General features: G+C 43.7%; 1 protein-coding gene across 1 annotated transcript in view; it reads left to right on the forward strand.

Annotated features, from left to right (window-relative positions):
* The window catches only part of RTN3 (reticulon 3), a 72,885-nt gene that overhangs the window by 43,333 nt on the left and 11,889 nt on the right, over positions 1 to 17,663 (forward strand). The window contains exons 3-4 of the mRNA XM_070766585.1: positions 1,075 to 3,012; positions 15,640 to 15,847. Of these exons, the coding sequence (XP_070622686.1) occupies positions 1,075 to 3,012; positions 15,640 to 15,847 (2,146 nt within the window). The remainder of the gene's footprint in view (positions 1 to 1,074; positions 3,013 to 15,639; positions 15,848 to 17,663) is intronic.

A 17,663-nucleotide genomic window follows, 5' to 3' on the forward strand; every position in this document is an offset into this window, starting at 1 on the left:
AAACCAGGTTGTAAGTAGCTTTCTGAGGCGGGGGGAGGGCAGTTTGTCGTAACTTTGAACAGTTGGGAGTTGAGGATTATTCGAGTAAAGCAGGAGTTGTACCTCTGTCCTTCTCCCCTCCGTCCGTCCAGGTCATCTGGTCCATTGTCTTTCAGGATTGTAGTTGGAAGAAACAATACAAGTACATCTCCCACTTACGACCACAAATGAGCCCAGAATTTCTGTTGCTCAGTGAGATGGCTGTTAAGTGAATTTTCGCAGCATCACAAAAACACGGAAGTCCGGAGGTGGGGTTTCCCATGGAGGGGAGCCTCAGCGGAATCCCAGCAGCGCAAAAATGGGTGCTTCGCTGGCAACGGAAGTGCGGAGGCGGGGCATCCCAGCGGCGGCGGTGGGTTTGTAAGGTGAAAATAGTTTGTAAGAAGAGGCAAAAAAATCTTAAACTCCGGGGTTGTATCTCGAAAAGTTTGTATGACGAGGCGTTTGTAAAATGAGGTATCACTGTATTTGCTTTAGGAGTGTAGTGAGAAGCTACATCAGGTAGAATTAAGCATAAGACATACCACAAGGGGGAAACCCAGGTTGTATCATTCCTACAACATCTGGCCTGCAGGCACCCGACAACCAACTACGGCTTATTGAGATAGTTTATTTGCATTTGGGGCAGTAAGGGGGGCTGTTTCTGTTCACCTGCCCAGCATGATCTGTTCTTTTGCCTTTCTCTCTTTGGCTGACTTCGGCCGTCTTCCTCCCGTGAAATTAAATGTTGGTCACTTTTATTATTACTATTATTTTACGTTTACGTGGATCATGGCCTCCCTACGATGTTCCCGTCCTCCAGTCGATGGTCTTGTGCATGTGCGTAGAGTTTGGTAGGGTAAGAACCGTGGCTTTCGTTTTGTGACGAGCATGTTGCCTGCTTGACTTGTGGCATTTGTCGCCGAACCTGTGTGCGTCTCTCTCTCTCTCTCTCTCTCTCTATCCCTCCCCGTTTACATCGAGGAGTCTTCCTTCGGCGCGATTCAGCTTGCCGGATGCAGTTCCCTGCTCTTTTCCTGTCTTCTTTCCCATCAGCCGGAGTTTATTTGTCACATTCTGGGAATCAGAGGGAAGCCAGCGGCAAATCTAGTCTCCCCGAAAACCAACAACAGGAAGTCTTGGAAGGACCAAAACCAAGCAGCGTCCAAGGGACCAAGGAAGGTTTGAAGACAGAGACCGTATCGGCGGGATCTCCTCACCAAATGGAATTGCCGTTTTTGGTTGGATCCCAAATCAATAGCCGCGGCCCCGCGGCTTCTCCGCGGGAGGGCGATTTCATAGACGCTGGTCCCCCGGATGGTAAGACTGATCGCCGGAATGGATGCCAGCCCGAAGAAGGACGGCCGTCAAAAGGAGTCACCGAATTTGCACTGTTGGCCAACGCAGAGCGTGAGAAGGTTCCTTCCGAGATTTTCAGTCCACATTCCACCCCGTCTCCCGGGGTCGCCGTTGAGCCGCCCGTGGAAAAAGACTCCCCCGAATCTCCCTTCGAGGTCATTGCTGACAAGCTGGAATTTGAGAAGGACTTCAAAGAGGTCCTGGCCAGCAACCCCTCCAAGGACATTGGGAGCAACTGGGTGATCCATGGCGAAAGGGAGTTGCTGACCGACATTCCAGAAGACGGCATTTGCGAGTTCCAGGTGAAGCCCCGTAGCAGCGGGCGGCTTCCCGCAGGGCCGGGTCTCTCCCGCCAGTTGTCAGGCACGACGGCGGCTCTGGAGGAAGTCTCCAAATGTGTCCGCGAACTGCACAGCTTCACCAATGAGCTGCTTAACTGGGACCTGATCCCCAAGGATCTGGGAGACAGGGCGGAGGACTTTATCAACGCGGATGACTTTAAGGCCTTGCCTGCCGAAATCAACGGCGGTGTCCTGGATCCCTTGGCGAGCCCTAGCGATACGGAAATCGGCAAGGCTCCCTCCCCTCCCGTGACAATCAGCCTCCACCCGAAAGGCAAGCCACCTCCGAAAGGAGACAAGAGTCAAGCCGTGGTGGTCGGCCAAGCTATAGCTGTGGTGAAAAGTGCTCTTCCAGAGGTGACCACCGAGATCTCTTGGCCAAATCCATGCTTGCCTGAAACAGCCGATGCGGATAGCTCTGGGGAATCGGATGACACGGTCATCGAAGATGTTCCAGCTGAGCTGACTTTCCCAAATAAGGCGGCAGTGGCTGAGAACTGCCAAGAGTTCTCCAAACTCACCGGCTCTTCTGAAGCAGAAATCGAATATATAGATGAGGAGGACGAGGAGGTCCCCGACGAACTTCAGGAAGACCAAGTGATTTCCCAGTCCTTGGAAAGCCGCTGGCGATTCACGGATGACTTCAAATCAAACCAGGCGATGCAGAGGCCATCTCCTGCATCTCGGCCCTCCAGGGAAACTGGTCTAAGCTCACCTTCTAAAGCCAAGCGGGTGTCCGATCCCGGAGAGCTGGAGGTGCCCAGGAAGACACCTAAGGCCGAAGATCCACCGAGAAAGACCGGTTTGGGCAGCGTCAGAGAGGTGGTGTGCCCCGACGGGCTGGGCGGTGAGACGTTTATGGGCTTCGTGAAGGATTGCTTGCAATCCAAGGAGGCCGACTTTCGCGAGGACCCCGTGGAGATGTTTTCGGAGGCGGAGCTGAAGGCCGCTCGCTCCCAAGGGGCGTGGTCCTACTTTCAACAGCCGCCCCAAGTGAAGCAAGATTTTGAACACGAGCACGTCACCATCGCGGCCCTCAAAGAGGTGGGGAGGAAAAACGAGATTTTCTCTCCCCCCAAAGGGAAGCATCTCGGACATGACTCTGACTTCCCGCCTGATGCTCCAGCATCTGTCCCAAAGTCGGCCTTGGAGAAGAGACCGCTCTGTCTCGGGCAAGCCGTCGATGTGATGCTGGTTCCCGCCAGCATCAGCCTTGGGAAAACCTCTCAACCGCTTCCTCCCCAGCCGCCGTCTGCGCTACACGCCACGACAAAATTACTGGATGAATTCTCAGGTAAACCACACGAGAAGGTAATGATGGTGGCTTGCATGCGGCTCCCTGCATAACCATGGATATTGTGTTATTTATTGCCACTTGGGGCGACAGTGGACACTCGGACAAAGCTTACTTTTACCTTCTCGTTCGTAAAAATCCCACTTAATAATAGTGATCAGCATTCCCACCAGTCTATTTGTCTGGTTAATTTTACAAGTTTTCAAACACATTTTTTTTGTCGGGAAGACCAAAAAAATAATTTTCTTTTGCCTTCCAAAAATACTTATCTGTTGAAAACTTCCTTGCATCACAAGTCTCGTTAAGCTTTTTGGCTTCGGAATTGAAATTATTTTCGGATAGTAGGGTTTTTTTCCCCCTTCTCCCTCTACTTTAATTCCAAATTGAAGGTAACTCACCTAGTATCTTTTGTACTTTCGGAATATCTCTCTTAAGTTGTAAATGAGTTGCATGCAAAAGTGTTTAAGAAAGTGAGGTTTCTCTAGGTCGGATCCATAAAGGTCACATAACGATTTCGGTGTTTCCTTAGCTCTTGTCTATTGCAAGACCAGATCCACACGTGAAGATCCAATTAAACTTGATTTATTGCTGAAAGCTTATGCACAAGAATCTTCTCAATTAGCAACCAGCCAGCTGCTTGGAGTTAGATAAGGCGCAACAGAGTACAAGGGTGGTTGGACCGCTTATGGCTATGTAGGGATTCTAAGCTGGTTCCTCCTTTGACTCCGCCTCCAGTTTCTGCCATGTCTCCCACAGCTCCCAAGCCGTTCAATGCACCATCAAGTGCTAAACCTCAATTCTTGAGATCTTCCCAAAAGGACTAACTGTCCAGAGTTAAGGAGGGCGACCTCCTGCTCTCTTCCTTTTCCAGAGAGAATTTCATCAGTCTGGTTGCTAAATTTTGCCATGATGCCTTTCTCACTCAAGAAATGCTCACTGAGACATCTAAAATGCAGAGACACCCCCCTCCCACTGATATCAGTCACTAGGTTAGAGCTTTTTAGACAGGAATTATAGGTAATCCTCAACCAAGGATGAAAACCCATCAGGTACTGACAGGTTCTGAAGAACCGGTAGCAGAAATTTTGAGTAGTTTGGACAACCAGCACAAACCACCTCTGGCTGGCCCCAGAGTGGGGAAGGGATGGAGATTTTGCAGTATCCTTCCCCTGGAGTCAGGAGGGAAAGAGGATTTTGAGGTATCCTTCCCCCTGGAGTGTGGTGGAAATGGGGATTTTGCGGTATCCTTCCCCTGAAGTGAGGGAATGGGGATTTTGAGGTATCCTTCCCCTGGAGTGAGGAGGGAAAGGGGATTTTGAGGTATCCTTCCCCTGAAGTGAGGAGGAGATGGAGATTTTGCAGTATCCTTCCCCTGGAGTGAGGAGGGAAAGGGGATTTTGCAGTATCCTTCCCCTGAAGTGAGGAGGAGATGGAGATTTTGCAGTATCCTTCTCCTGCAGTGAGGAGGGAAAGGGGATTTTGCGGTATCCTTCCCCTGAAGTGAGGAGGGGATGGAGATTTTGCAGGATCCTTTCCCTGGAGTCAGGAGGGAAATAGGATTTTGTGGTATCCTTCCCCCTGTAGTTTGGTGGAAATGAGGATTTTGTGGTATACTTCCCCTAAAGTGAGGAGGGGATGGAGATTTTGCAGTATCCTTCCTCTGGAGTGTGGTGGAAATGGATATTTTGCAGTATCCTTCCCCTGAAGTGAGGAGGAGATGGAGATTTTGCAGTATCCTTCCCCTGGAGTGAGGAGGGAAAGGGGATTTTGCGGTATCCTTCCCCTGAAGTGAGGAGGAGATGGAGATTTTGCAGTATCCTTCCCCTGGAGTGAGGAGGGAAAGGGGATTTTGCGGTATCCTTCCCCTGAAGTGAGGAGGGGATGGAGATTTTGCAGTATTCTTCTCCTGGAGTGTGGTGGAAATGGAGATTTTACAGTATCCTTCCCCTGGAGTGAGGAGGAAATGGGGATTTTGCGGTATCCTTCCCCCTGGAGTGTGGTGGAAATGGGGATTTTGCAGTATTCTTCCCCTGGAGTGTGGTGGAAATAGATTTCGCGGTATCCTTCCCCTGAAGTGAGGAGGAGATGGAGATTTTGCAGTATTCTTCTCCTGGAGTGTGGTGGAAATGGAGATTTTACAGTATCCTTCCCCCTGGAATGTGGTGGAAATGGATATTTTGCAGTATCCTTCCCCTGGAGTGAGGAGGAAATGGGGATTTTGCAGTATCCTTCCCCTGGAGTGTGGTGGAAATAGATTTTGCGGTATCCTTCCCCTGGAGTCAGGAGGGAAAGGGGATTTTGAGGTATCCTTCCCCCTGGAGTGTAGTGGAAAGGGGGATTTTGCGGTATACTTCCCCTGAAGTGAGGAGGAGATGGAGATTTTGCAATATCCTTCCCCTGGAGTGGTGAGGGAATGGAGATTTCATCACTAGAGGTTTTCAAGAAGAGACTGAAACGGTATAAGGATTCCTGCCTTGATCAGGCGGTTAGACTAGAAGACCTCCAAGGTCCCATCCAGCCCTACAATTCTATGGTCTGCTTAGAGGGAAGGGTGCCATTGCAAGATTCCGTATAACTTGTCAAAAGTGTGTGAGAATGAGGGAGGGATCATGGCTTCCTAACCCTAGAGCTAAACAGTACGGGGGAGAAAAATCTGGCAAAACTGGAATTGTGTGTGTGTATGTGTGTGTGTGTGTGTTTGTGTGTGTGTTCCCACCAGGTATCCTGAAGATCTGCCATACATTTGTGGCTTAAACCAGAATGGGGATGTGGAAGGGTATAAAAGATATAAAGAGATATTTTTTTTTGATATACAGAAGAAAAACTTGGAAAAGGTTGCAAGCTCCATTTTGGGAGATTAACAAGAGATACAGGGGGGCTGACATTCTCCCCCCCCCCATTTCCCCTCTTCTTTTTAAGTTAGGGAGCCCCCACCCCCCCTCCCACAAAGGATGGGCTTTTGTAAACTTTTATTCTTGGCCAGCTGCCCGTGGACCCTTCGACAGGGAACAGATTTCTCTCCCACCCAAACAGAGGAAGCCTTGTGTTGAGTTGTAAATGATGCTTCTGTGCTGCTCCAACTAGTCTGGATTCTTTTTTTTCGGGGGGGCAGCTGGGAGGTGTTGTCTGGGTCTAGCCCCACATGCTTTTCTGTGCGCAAACCCTGAGCTCTTATTCTCTGGCTTACGTTTGTTTGTTTGTTTGTTTATTTGTTTATTTATTTATTTATTTATTTATTAGACTTGTATGCCGCCCTTCTCCGAAGACTCGGGCCGTCTCACAACAATAAAAAGACAATGTAAACAAATCTAATATTAAAAATAATCTAAAAAAACCCAATTTAAAGAACCGCTCATACAAAGAAGAATGCCATGTATAAATTCTATAAGCCTAGGGGGAAGGGAAAGTCTCAATTCCCCCATGCCTGACGACAGAGGTGGGTTTTAAGGAGCTTGCGAAAGGCAAGGAGGGTGGGGGCAACTCTGATATCTGGGGGGAGCTGGTTCCAGATGGTCGGGGCCGCCACAGAGAAGGCTCTTCTCCTGGGTCCCGCCAAACGACATTGCTTAGTCGACGGGACCCGGAGAAGGCCAACTCTGTGGGACCTAACCGGTCGCTGGGATTCGTGCGGCAGAAGGCGGTCCCGGAGATGGGAGCCCCAGTGTTCAACAACACAGAATTAGCCATTAGTAGCCAAACCGTGACTCGCAACCCACAACTGAGCCCCAACTTTTCCTCTGTTAAGTGAGTTTTGTCCCCATCATATGACGTTACTTGCATTGTTGTTAAGTAAACCACTGCAGGTGTTAAGTTGTTAGGACTCTGTCCGTAACTGCTGAGTTGGCAATATTTTGGCTGCAGGTATTGGAGGCTGCCACAAGAGGGAGCAGGAGCTTATAGCTTATTTCTCTGAGTCACCTTCTTTGTTTCCCTTTCTTTGTCTGGCTACTCACTGTTAGGTTAGCTCTGCAATCTCTCTGTATTTAGTTACGTGTTAACAGCAAAAATGTGTTTAGACTTGATCTCTTTGTTCGCTGATTATGACAAAGGGAACTGGTAAGAAAGGCTTATGTAAATAATATTTGGATTGTTATTCTGACTTATGTGTATGACCTTGGACTGTTAATCTTGAATACAGTGATACCTCGTCTTACAAACTTAATTGGTTCCGGGACGAGGTTTGTAAGGTGAAAAGTTTCTAAGACAAAACAATGTTTCCCATAGGAATCAATGGAAAAACGATTAATGCGGGCAAACCCAAAACTCACCCCTTTTGCCAGCCGAAGGGCCCGTTTTAGCGCTGCTGGGATTCCCCTGAGGCTCTCCTCCATGGGAAACCCCACCTCCGGACTTCCGTGTTTTTGTGATGCTGCGATTTCGCTGAGGCTCCCCTCGCTGGGAAACCCCACCTCCGGACTTCCGTTGCCAGCGAAGCGCCTGTTTTTGCGCTGCTGGGATTCCCCTGCTGGGATTCCCCTGCAGCATCGCAAAAACACGGAGGTCCAAAGGTGTATTTGTATTTGTATTTATTAGATTTGTATGCCGCCCCTCTCCGTAGACTCGGGGCGGCTCACAACAGTGATAAAAACGGTACATAGAGGTGATGTTTCCCATGGAGGGGAGCCTCAGGGAAATTCCAGCAGCGCAAAAACGGGCGCTTCGCTGGCAACAGAAGTCCGGAGGAGGTGGGGTTTCCCAGCGGGGGGAGCCTCAGCGAAATCGCAGCATCACAAAAAGGCTTGGGTTTGTAAGGTGAAAATAGTTTGGAAGAAGAGGCAAAAAAATCTTAAACCCCCGGGTTTGTATCTTGAAATGTTTATATGACGAGGGGTTTGTAAGACGAGGTATCACTGTATGTTATTTCTCAAAGTAAACTTTAATTCAAGTTAGTATGTCTGTGTGTGGCTGATCCCAATCTAAACATTTCTGTGCACAACCTTGGTAAACAAGGATTACTCTCTCATACATTAACTTAAGACGAGTCACTCATGGATTAACCTAAAATGAGTCACTAAGGTCATTAAGTGAATCTGGTTTCCCCATTGACTTTGCCCGCGGGACCGTCGTATATACGAATCAGCTGCCAAATGTCTGGATTTTTAAAATCACGTGTCCTCGAGGATGTCGTAATGGTTGTAAGTGTGAAAAACGGCCCCGGGTCACTTTTTTACAGTGCCGTCGTAACTTCAGGTGGTCACAAAACCAAGGATTGTAAGTCGAGGACTGCCTTGTTGCTAAGCAAGACAGTTGAAGTGAGTTTCGCCCTCGTTTACAGGCTTTCTTGCCACGGTCGTTAAGTGATTCACTTAGCGAATCGGGCTTGATCATGTGACCACAGGGATACTGCAACTGTCATAAGTATGAAAACGGTCCCAAGTTACTTTTTTTTCAGTGATGTCGTAACTTCAAATGGTCACTAAATGAATTGTTGTAAGTGGAGGACTAGCTATATAGTAAACACAGAGAATTTTGAAGTATAGGGGAGAGGTGGTTGGTGGCTAAATAAATATGTAAAAATGTCAAAAGATACATAACAGAGCAGCTTTGTATCTCAAATACAAGTGGGTGGGTGGGTAGGTGGGTAGATAGGTAGGTTGGTAGATTGATAGATAGATTGATAGATAGAGATGGTAGGTAGGTAGAGATGATTGGTAGATAGATATGATAGGTAGGTAGGGAGGGAGGGATAGATAGATAGATAGATAGATAGATAGATAGATAGATAGATAGATAGATAGATAGTTAGTTAGTTAGTTAGTTAGTTAGTTAGTTAGTTAGTTAGTTAGTTAGTTAGATAGATAGATATGGTAGGTAGGTAGATGGGTAGATAAGTAGATGGGTAGATAGAGATGATTGGTAGATAGAGATGATAGGTAGGTAGGTAGGTAGGGAGAGATAGATAGATAGATAGATAGATAGATAGATAGATAGATAGATAGATAGTTAGTTAGTTAGTTAGTTAGTTAGTTAGTTAGTTAGATAGATAGATATGGTAGGTAGGTAGATGGGTAGATAAGTAGATGGGTAGATAGAGATGATTGGTAGATAGAGATGATAGGTAGGTAGGTAGGTAGGGAGAGATAGATAGATAGATAGATAGATAGATAGATAGATAGATAGATAGATAGATAGATAGATAGATAGATAGTTAGTTAGTTAGTTAGTTAGTTAGTTAGTTAGTTAGTTAGTTAGATAGATAGATAGATATGGTAGGTAGGTAGATGGGTAGATAAGTAGATGGGTAGATAGAGATGATTGGTAGATAGAGATGATAGGTAGGTAGGTAGGGAGAGATAGATAGATAGATAGATAGATAGATAGATAGATAGATAGATAGATAGATAGATAGTTAGTTAGTTAGTTAGTTAGTTAGTTAGTTAGTTAGTTAGATAGATAGATATGGTAGGTAGGTAGATGGGTAGATAAGTAGATGGGTAGATAGAGATGATTGGTAGATAGAGATGATAGGTAGGTAGGTAGGGAGAGATAGATAGATAGATAGATAGATAGATAGATAGATAGATAGATAGTTAGTTAGTTAGTTAGTTAGTTAGATAGATAGATATGGTAGGTAGGTAGATGGGTAGATAAGTAGATGGGTAGATAGAGATGATTGGTAGATAGAGATAGGTAGGTAGGTAGGGAGAGATAGATAGATAGATAGATAGTTAGTTAGTTAGTTAGTTAGTTAGTTAGTTAGTTAGATAGATAGATATGGTAGGTAGGTAGATGGGTAGATAAGTAGATGGGTAGATAGAGATGATTGGTAGATAGAGATGATAGGTAGGTAGGTAGGTAGGGAGAGATAGATAGATAGATAGATAGATAGATAGATAGATAGATAGATAGATAGATAGTTAGTTAGTTAGTTAGTTAGTTAGTTAGTTAGTTAGTTAGATAGATAGATATGGTAGGTAGGTAGATGGGTAGATAAGTAGATGGGTAGATAGAGATGATTGGTAGATAGAGATGATAGGTAGGTAGGTAGGGAGAGATAGATAGATAGATAGATAGATAGATAGATAGATAGTTAGTTAGTTAGTTAGTTAGTTAGTTAGTTAGTTAGATAGATAGATATGGTAGGTAGGTAGATGGGTAGATAAGTAGATGGGTAGATAGAGATGATTGGTAGATAGAGATGATAGGTAGGTAGGTAGGGAGAGATAGATAGATAGATAGATAGATAGATAGATAGATAGATAGTTAGTTAGTTAGTTAGTTAGTTAGTTAGTTAGTTAGATAGATAGATATGGTAGGTAGGTAGATGGGTAGATAAGTAGATGGGTAGATAGAGATGATTGGTAGATAGAGATGATAGGTAGGTAGGTAGGGAGAGATAGATAGATAGATAGATAGATAGATAGATAGTTAGTTAGTTAGTTAGTTAGTTAGTTAGTTAGTTAGTTAGTTAGTTAGATAGATAGATATGGTAGGTAGGTAGGTAGATGGGTAGATAAGTAGATGGGTAGATAGAGATGATTGGTAGATAGAGATGATAGGTAGGTAGGTAGGGAGAGATAGATAGATAGATAGATAGATAGATAGATAGTTAGTTAGTTAGTTAGTTAGTTAGTTAGATAGATAGATATGGTAGGTAGGTAGATGGGTAGATAAGTAGATGGGTAGATAGAGATGATTGGTAGATAGAGATAGGTAGGTAGGTAGGGAGAGATAGATAGATAGATAGTTAGTTAGTTAGTTAGTTAGTTAGTTAGTTAGTTAGTTAGATAGATAGATATGGTAGGTAGGTAGATGGGTAGATAAGTAGATGGGTAGATAGAGATGATTGGTAGATAGAGATGATAGGTAGGTAGGTAGGTAGGGAGAGATAGATAGATAGATAGATAGATAGATAGATAGATAGATAGATAGATAGATAGATAGTTAGTTAGTTAGTTAGTTAGTTAGATAGATAGATATGGTAGGTAGGTAGATGGGTAGATAAGTAGATGGGTAGATAGAGATGATTGGTAGATAGAGATGATAGGTAGGTAGGTAGGGAGAGATAGATAGATAGATAGATAGATAGATAGATAGATAGATAGATAGATAGTTAGTTAGTTAGTTAGTTAGTTAGTTAGTTAGTTAGATAGATAGATATGGTAGGTAGGTAGATGGGTAGATAAGTAGATGGGTAGATAGAGATGATTGGTAGATAGAGATGATAGGTAGGTAGGTAGGGAGAGATAGATAGATAGATAGATAGATAGATAGATAGATAGATAGATAGTTAGTTAGTTAGTTAGTTAGTTAGTTAGTTAGTTAGATAGATAGATATGGTAGGTAGGTAGATGGGTAGATAAGTAGATGGGTAGATAGAGATGATTGGTAGATAGAGATGATAGGTAGGTAGGTAGGGAGAGATAGATAGATAGATAGATAGATAGTTAGTTAGTTAGTTAGTTAGTTAGATAGATAGATATGGTAGGTAGGTAGATGGGTAGATAAGTAGATGGGTAGATAGAGATGATTGGTAGATAGAGATGATAGGTAGGTAGGTAGGTAGGGAGAGATAGATAGATAGATAGATAGATAGATAGATAGATAGATAGATAGATAGATAGTTAGTTAGTTAGTTAGTTAGTTAGTTAGTTAGTTAGTTAGATAGATAGATATGGTAGGTAGGTAGATGGGTAGATAAGTAGATGGGTAGATAGAGATGATTGGTAGATAGAGATGATAGGTAGGTAGGTAGGTAGGGAGAGATAGATAGATAGATAGATAGATAGATAGATAGATAGATAGATAGAGATGGTAGGTAGGTAGATGGGTAGATAAGTAGATGGGTAGATAGAGATGATTGGTAGATAGAGATAGGTAGGTAGGTAGGGAGAGATAGATAGATAGATAGATAGATAGATAGATAGTTAGTTAGTTAGTTAGTTAGTTAGTTAGTTAGATAGATAGATATGGTAGGTAGGTAGATGGGTAGATAAGTAGATGGGTAGATAGAGATGATTGGTAGATAGAGATGATAGGTAGGTAGGTAGGTAGGGAGAGATAGATAGATAGATAGATAGATAGATAGTTAGTTAGTTAGTTAGTTAGTTAGTTAGTTAGTTAGTTAGATAGATAGATAGATATGGTAGGTAGGTAGATGGGTAGATAAGTAGATGGGTAGATAGAGATGATTGGTAGATAGAGATGATAGGTAGGTAGGTAGGTAGGGAGAGATAGATAGATAGATAGATAGATAGATAGATAGATAGATAGATAGATAGATAGATAGATAGATAGAGATGGTAGGTAGGTAGATGGGTAGATAAGTAGATGGGTAGATAGAGATGATAGGTAGATAGAGATAGGTAGGTAGGTAGGGAGAGATAGATAGATAGATAGATAGATAGATAGATAGATAGATAGATAGATAGAGATGGTAGGTAGGTAGATAAGTAGATGGGTAGATAGAGATGATTGGTAGATAGAGATGATAGGTAGGTAGGTAGGTAGGGAGAGATAGATAGATAGATAGATAGATAGATAGATAGATAGATAGATAGATAGATAGATAGATAGAGATGGTAGATGGGTAGATAAGTAGATGGGTAGATAGAGATGATTGGTAGATAGAGATGATAGGTAGGTAGGTAGGTAGGTAGGGAGAGATAGATAGATAGATAGATAGATAGATAGATAGATAGATAGATAGATAGAGATGGTAGATGGGTAGATAAGTAGATGGGTAGATAGAGATGATTGGTAGATAGAGATGATAGGTAGGTAGGTAGGTAGGGAGAGATAGATAGATAGATAGATAGATAGATAGATAGATAGATAGATAGATAGAGATGGTAGATGGGTAGATAAGTAGATGGGTAGATAGAGATGATTGGTAGATAGAGATGATAGGTAGGTAGGTAGGTAGGTAGGTAGGTAGGGAGAGATAGATAGATAGATAGATAGATAGATAGATAGATAGATAGATAGATAGATAGATAGATGGATGCTCCGTTTTCAGAAACTGGGGAGAATGGAAGATTTAAGAGGGAGTTTTACTCAGTCATAATTTCTTTTTAAAGTCTTTTGTGTTGCTTCTCGGCAGTCTTAATGAATTGGGGATTATAATTCCCAACTGTTGTGACTAGCGAGGCTGGTTTTCTGCAACTCCCGACTACAAATCTGTGTCAATCATCTTTTTTTTTTTTAAATGATATTTTCTATTTCAATTTTTGTAGTTTGAAACCGATTCAGAGAGCGTCATTCCTTTTCAGTTTAAAATGAGAATCCGAATGCGTCCTTAGAAGGCCAGTTGTAACGTCTTGTTATGAGGTCGGTGTTCCTAAGTCGCTAAGCAAAGCATTCGTCCAGGGAGCTATATGCCCCATCTTACGACCTTCCTTGCCACACCATCGCTGAGCAGTTGTCAAGTTAGCCACAGGGTCATTAAGTGAATCCCCGCAGATTTCGCTTCTCAGGCGGCCAGTAAATTGGCTCGTGTGACCCCCCCCCCTCTCCCTGGGGCCACTGCGACCGTCATAAATATGGACCCTTTGCTGTGCGTGTGAGTTTTAAACCGTGTGATCCTTGGGGACGTTGCAACATGGTCGTAAGTGTGAAAGTCACTATTTTCCCCAGCGCGGTTGTAACTTTGAACGGTCACTAAGTGAACTCTGGTAAGTCGAGGACTCCCTGTGCTCAATTTTATGTTGGATAGCAATAACACTTACACTTTTGATCTTTAACACAAGGAAGTGATGGTTATTGGATCCCAGGTAATATTTAATCGATTCAATTTTGCATTTAATTCCATGTTACTTTGATTTTTAATACTGTTAATTTGATATTTCGTTCTGTGGTAAGATAGCAATAGCACTTAGACCTATATACCGCTTCCTAGTGCTTTTACAGCCCTCTCTAAGCGGTTTACAGAGTCAGCCTCTCGCCCCCAACAATCTGGGTCCTCATTTTAGCCACATCAGAAGGACAGAAGGCTGAGTCAAGCTTGAGCTGGTCAGGATCAAACTCCTGGCAGTGGGCAGAGTTAACCTGAAATACTACATTCTAACCACGGGAAAAGGGGGGAAGAGGGAGGGAGTAAAACAGCACTTATATACCACTTTACACTGCTTCACAGCCATCTCTAAGCGGTTTACAGAGTCAGCCTCTTGCCCTCAACCATCTGGGTCTCCTCATTTGACCGACCTCAGAAGGACGGAAGGCTGAGTCAACCTTGTGTTGGTCCGTTCAAACTGCTGGCGGTCGGGAGTGAGTTAGCCTACAATACTGCATTCTAACCAAAGGGAGGGAGGGAGGGAGGAAGGACTAGCAATAGCACTTAGATTTATATCCCGCTTCCCAGTGCGTTACAGCCCTCTCTAAGTGGATTACACAGTCACCTCTTGCCCGCAAACACCTGGCTCCTCATTTTATCCACCTTGTAAGGACGGAAGGCTGAGTCAACCTTGAGTTGGTCAGGATTGAAGTCCTGGCTGAGTTAGCCGCTCCGGGTCCTTGTAGAGGGGCGGCATACAAGTCTAATAAATAATAGCTAGAGGTATAACAAGCAGGAAGAGGGAGATTATGATCCCCTTATATAGAGCGCTGCTGAGACCACATTTGGAATACTGTGTTCAGTTCTGGAGACCTCACCTACAAAAAGATATGGACAAAATTGAACGGGTCCAAAGACGGGCTACAAAAACGGTGGAAGGTCTTAAGCATAAAACGTATCAGGAAAGACTTCATGAACTCAACCTGTAGAGTCTGGAGGACAGAAGGAAAAGGGGGGACATGATCGAAACATTTAAATATATTAAAGGGTTAAATAAGGTCCAGGAGGGAAGTGTTTTTAATAGGAAAGTGAACACAAGAACAAGGGGACACAATCTGAAGTTAGTTGGGGGAAAGATCAAAAGCAACATGAGAAAATATTATTTTACTGAAAGAGTAGTAGATCCTTGGAACAAACTTCCAGCAGACGTGGTAGATAAATCCACAGTAACTGAATGTAAACATGCCTGGGATAAACATAGATCCACCCTAAGATAAAATACAGAAAATAGTATAAGGGCAGACTAGATGGACCATGAGGTCTTTTTCTGCCGTCAGACTTCTATGTTTCTATGTTTCTAATAATAATAATAATAATAATAATAATAATAATAATAATAATAATAATAATAATAATAGTAAAAGAATAGTCTGCAATACTGCTTTATAATGGAAGGAAGGAGGGAGGGAGGAGGAGGAAGGAAGGAGGAGGAAGGAAGGGAGGAGGAGGGAGGAAGGAAGGAGGGAAGGAGGAAGGAAGGAGGGAGGAAGGAAGGAAGGAAGTTGGGAGGGAGGAGGGAGGGAGGAAGGAGGAAGGAAGGAAGGAGGAGGGAGGGAGGAAGGAGGGAGGGAGGGAAGGAGGAAGGAAGGAAGGAATACTGTATTACAATACTGTAATACTTAGACTTATATACCACTTTACAGCCCCTCTCTAAGCAGTTTGCAGAGTCATCCTCTTGCCCCCAACAATCTGGGTTTTCCTTTTACTCACCTTGGAAGGCTGAGTCAACCTGGTGAGATTCGAATGGACAAAATTACAGGCAGAAGTCACCTGCGCCACCGCATTATTATCGCTTGGCTACCGCGGCTCTCCTCCACTGACGGCCGGTGTCCCCTCTTCTCCCTTCCTCCCCGCAGTGCGAGACCTGGTTTTCTGGAGGGATGTGAAGAAGACGGGGGTGGTCTTCAGCACCACCCTCATCCTGCTGCTCTCCCTGGCCGCCTTTAGCGTCATCAGCGTCATCTCGTACCTCATCCTGGCCCTGCTGTCCGTCACCATCTGCTTCCGGGTCTACAAGTCCGTCATCCAAGCTGTGCAGAAATCCGAAGATGGACACCCCTTTAAGTGAGCGGGACTTGAGTCTTCTGACCTCCATTTTGTGCCTTTCTGTGAATTGGGCAGGTCTCTACTGAGAGGTTTGGGATCCCCAGGAGACCTCTAATGAGCCCCGTATTAAATGTGTTAAACGTATGGGATGAAATATTATTTGATTGAAAGAGTAGTAGAGGCTTGGAACAAACTTCCAGCAGACGTGGTTGGTAAATCCACAGGAACTGAATGTAAACATGCCTGGGATAAACATAGATCTATCCTAAGATAAAATGCAGGAAATATTATAAAGGCAGACTAAGATGGACCATGAGGTCTCTTTCTGCCGTCAATCTTCTATGTTTCTTAAATATGTCAAAGAGTTAAATAAGGTCCAGGAGGGAAGTGTTTTTAATAGGAAAGTGAACACAAGAACAAGGGGGCACAATCTGAGGTTAGTTGGGGGAAAGATTAGAAGTAATGTGAGAAAATATTATTTGACTGAAAGAGGAGTAGATGCTTGGAACAAACCTCCAGCAGACGTGGTTGGTAAACCCACAGTTACTGAATTGAAACCTGCCTGGAATAAACAATAGATCCATACTAAGATAAAATACAGGAAATATTATAAGGGCAGACTAGTTGGACCATGAGGTCTTTTTCTGCCGTCAATCTTCTATGTTCCTATGTTTCTTAAATATGTGAAAGAGTTAAATAACGTCCAGGAGAGAAGTGTTTTTAATAGGAAAGTGAACACAAGAACAAGGGGGCACAATCTGAGGTTAGTTGGGGGAAAGATTAGAAGTAATGTGAGAAAATATTATTTGACTGAAAAAGGAGTAGATGCTTGGAACAAACTTCAAGCAGACGTGGTTGGTAAATCCACAGGAACTGAATTTAAACATGCCTGGGATAAACATAGATCCATCCTAAGATAAAATACAGGAAATATTATAAGGGCAGACTAGATGGAGCAGGAGGTCTTTTTCTGCCGTCAGTCTTCTACGTTTCTACGTTAGCAAATACTTCAGAAGAGAAGGATTTAGGGGTAGTGATTTCCGACCGTCTCAAAATGGGTGAACAGTGCAGTCAGGCGGTAGGGAAAGCAAGTAGAATGCTTGGCTGCAGTGCTAGAGGTATCACAAGCAGGAAGAGGGAGATTGTGATCCCGCTGTATAGAGCGCTGGTGAGACCCCATTTGGAATAATACTGTGTTCAGTCCTGGAGATCTCACCTACAAAAAGAGATGGATCAAATTGAATGGGTCCAAAGATGGGCTACCAAAACAGTGGAAGGTCTTAAGTATAAAACTTTATCAGGAAAGACTTCATGAACTCAATCTGTATAGTCTGGAGGACAGAAGGGAAAGGGGGGACATGATCGAAACATTTAAATATGTGAAAGGGTTAAATAAGGTTCAGGAGGGAAGTGTTTTTAATAGGAAAGTAAAGCCAAGAACAAGGGAGCACAATCTGAGGTTAGTGGGGGGAAAGATCAGAAGCCACATGATAAAATATTATTTGACTGAAAGAGGAGTAGATGCTTGGAACAAACTTCTAGTGGATGACGTGGTTGGTAAATCCACAGGGACTGAATTGAAACCTGCCTGGGATAAACATAGATCCATCCTAAGATAAAATACAGGAAGTAGCATAAGGGCAGACTAGATGGACCAGGAGGTCTTTTTCTCCCGTCAATCTTCTATGTTTCTATGAAAGAATAGTAGAGGCTTGGAACAAACTTCAAGCAGACGTAGTTGGTAAATCCACAGGGACTGAATTGAAACCTGCCTGGGATAAACATTGATCCATCCTAAGATAAAATACAGGAAATATGAGGGCAGACTAGATGG

The sequence above is a fragment of the Erythrolamprus reginae genome, chromosome 13 (genome assembly GCF_031021105.1).
Source record: "Erythrolamprus reginae isolate rEryReg1 chromosome 13, rEryReg1.hap1, whole genome shotgun sequence".
NCBI classification, from domain to species: domain Eukaryota; kingdom Metazoa; phylum Chordata; class Lepidosauria; order Squamata; family Dipsadidae; genus Erythrolamprus; species Erythrolamprus reginae.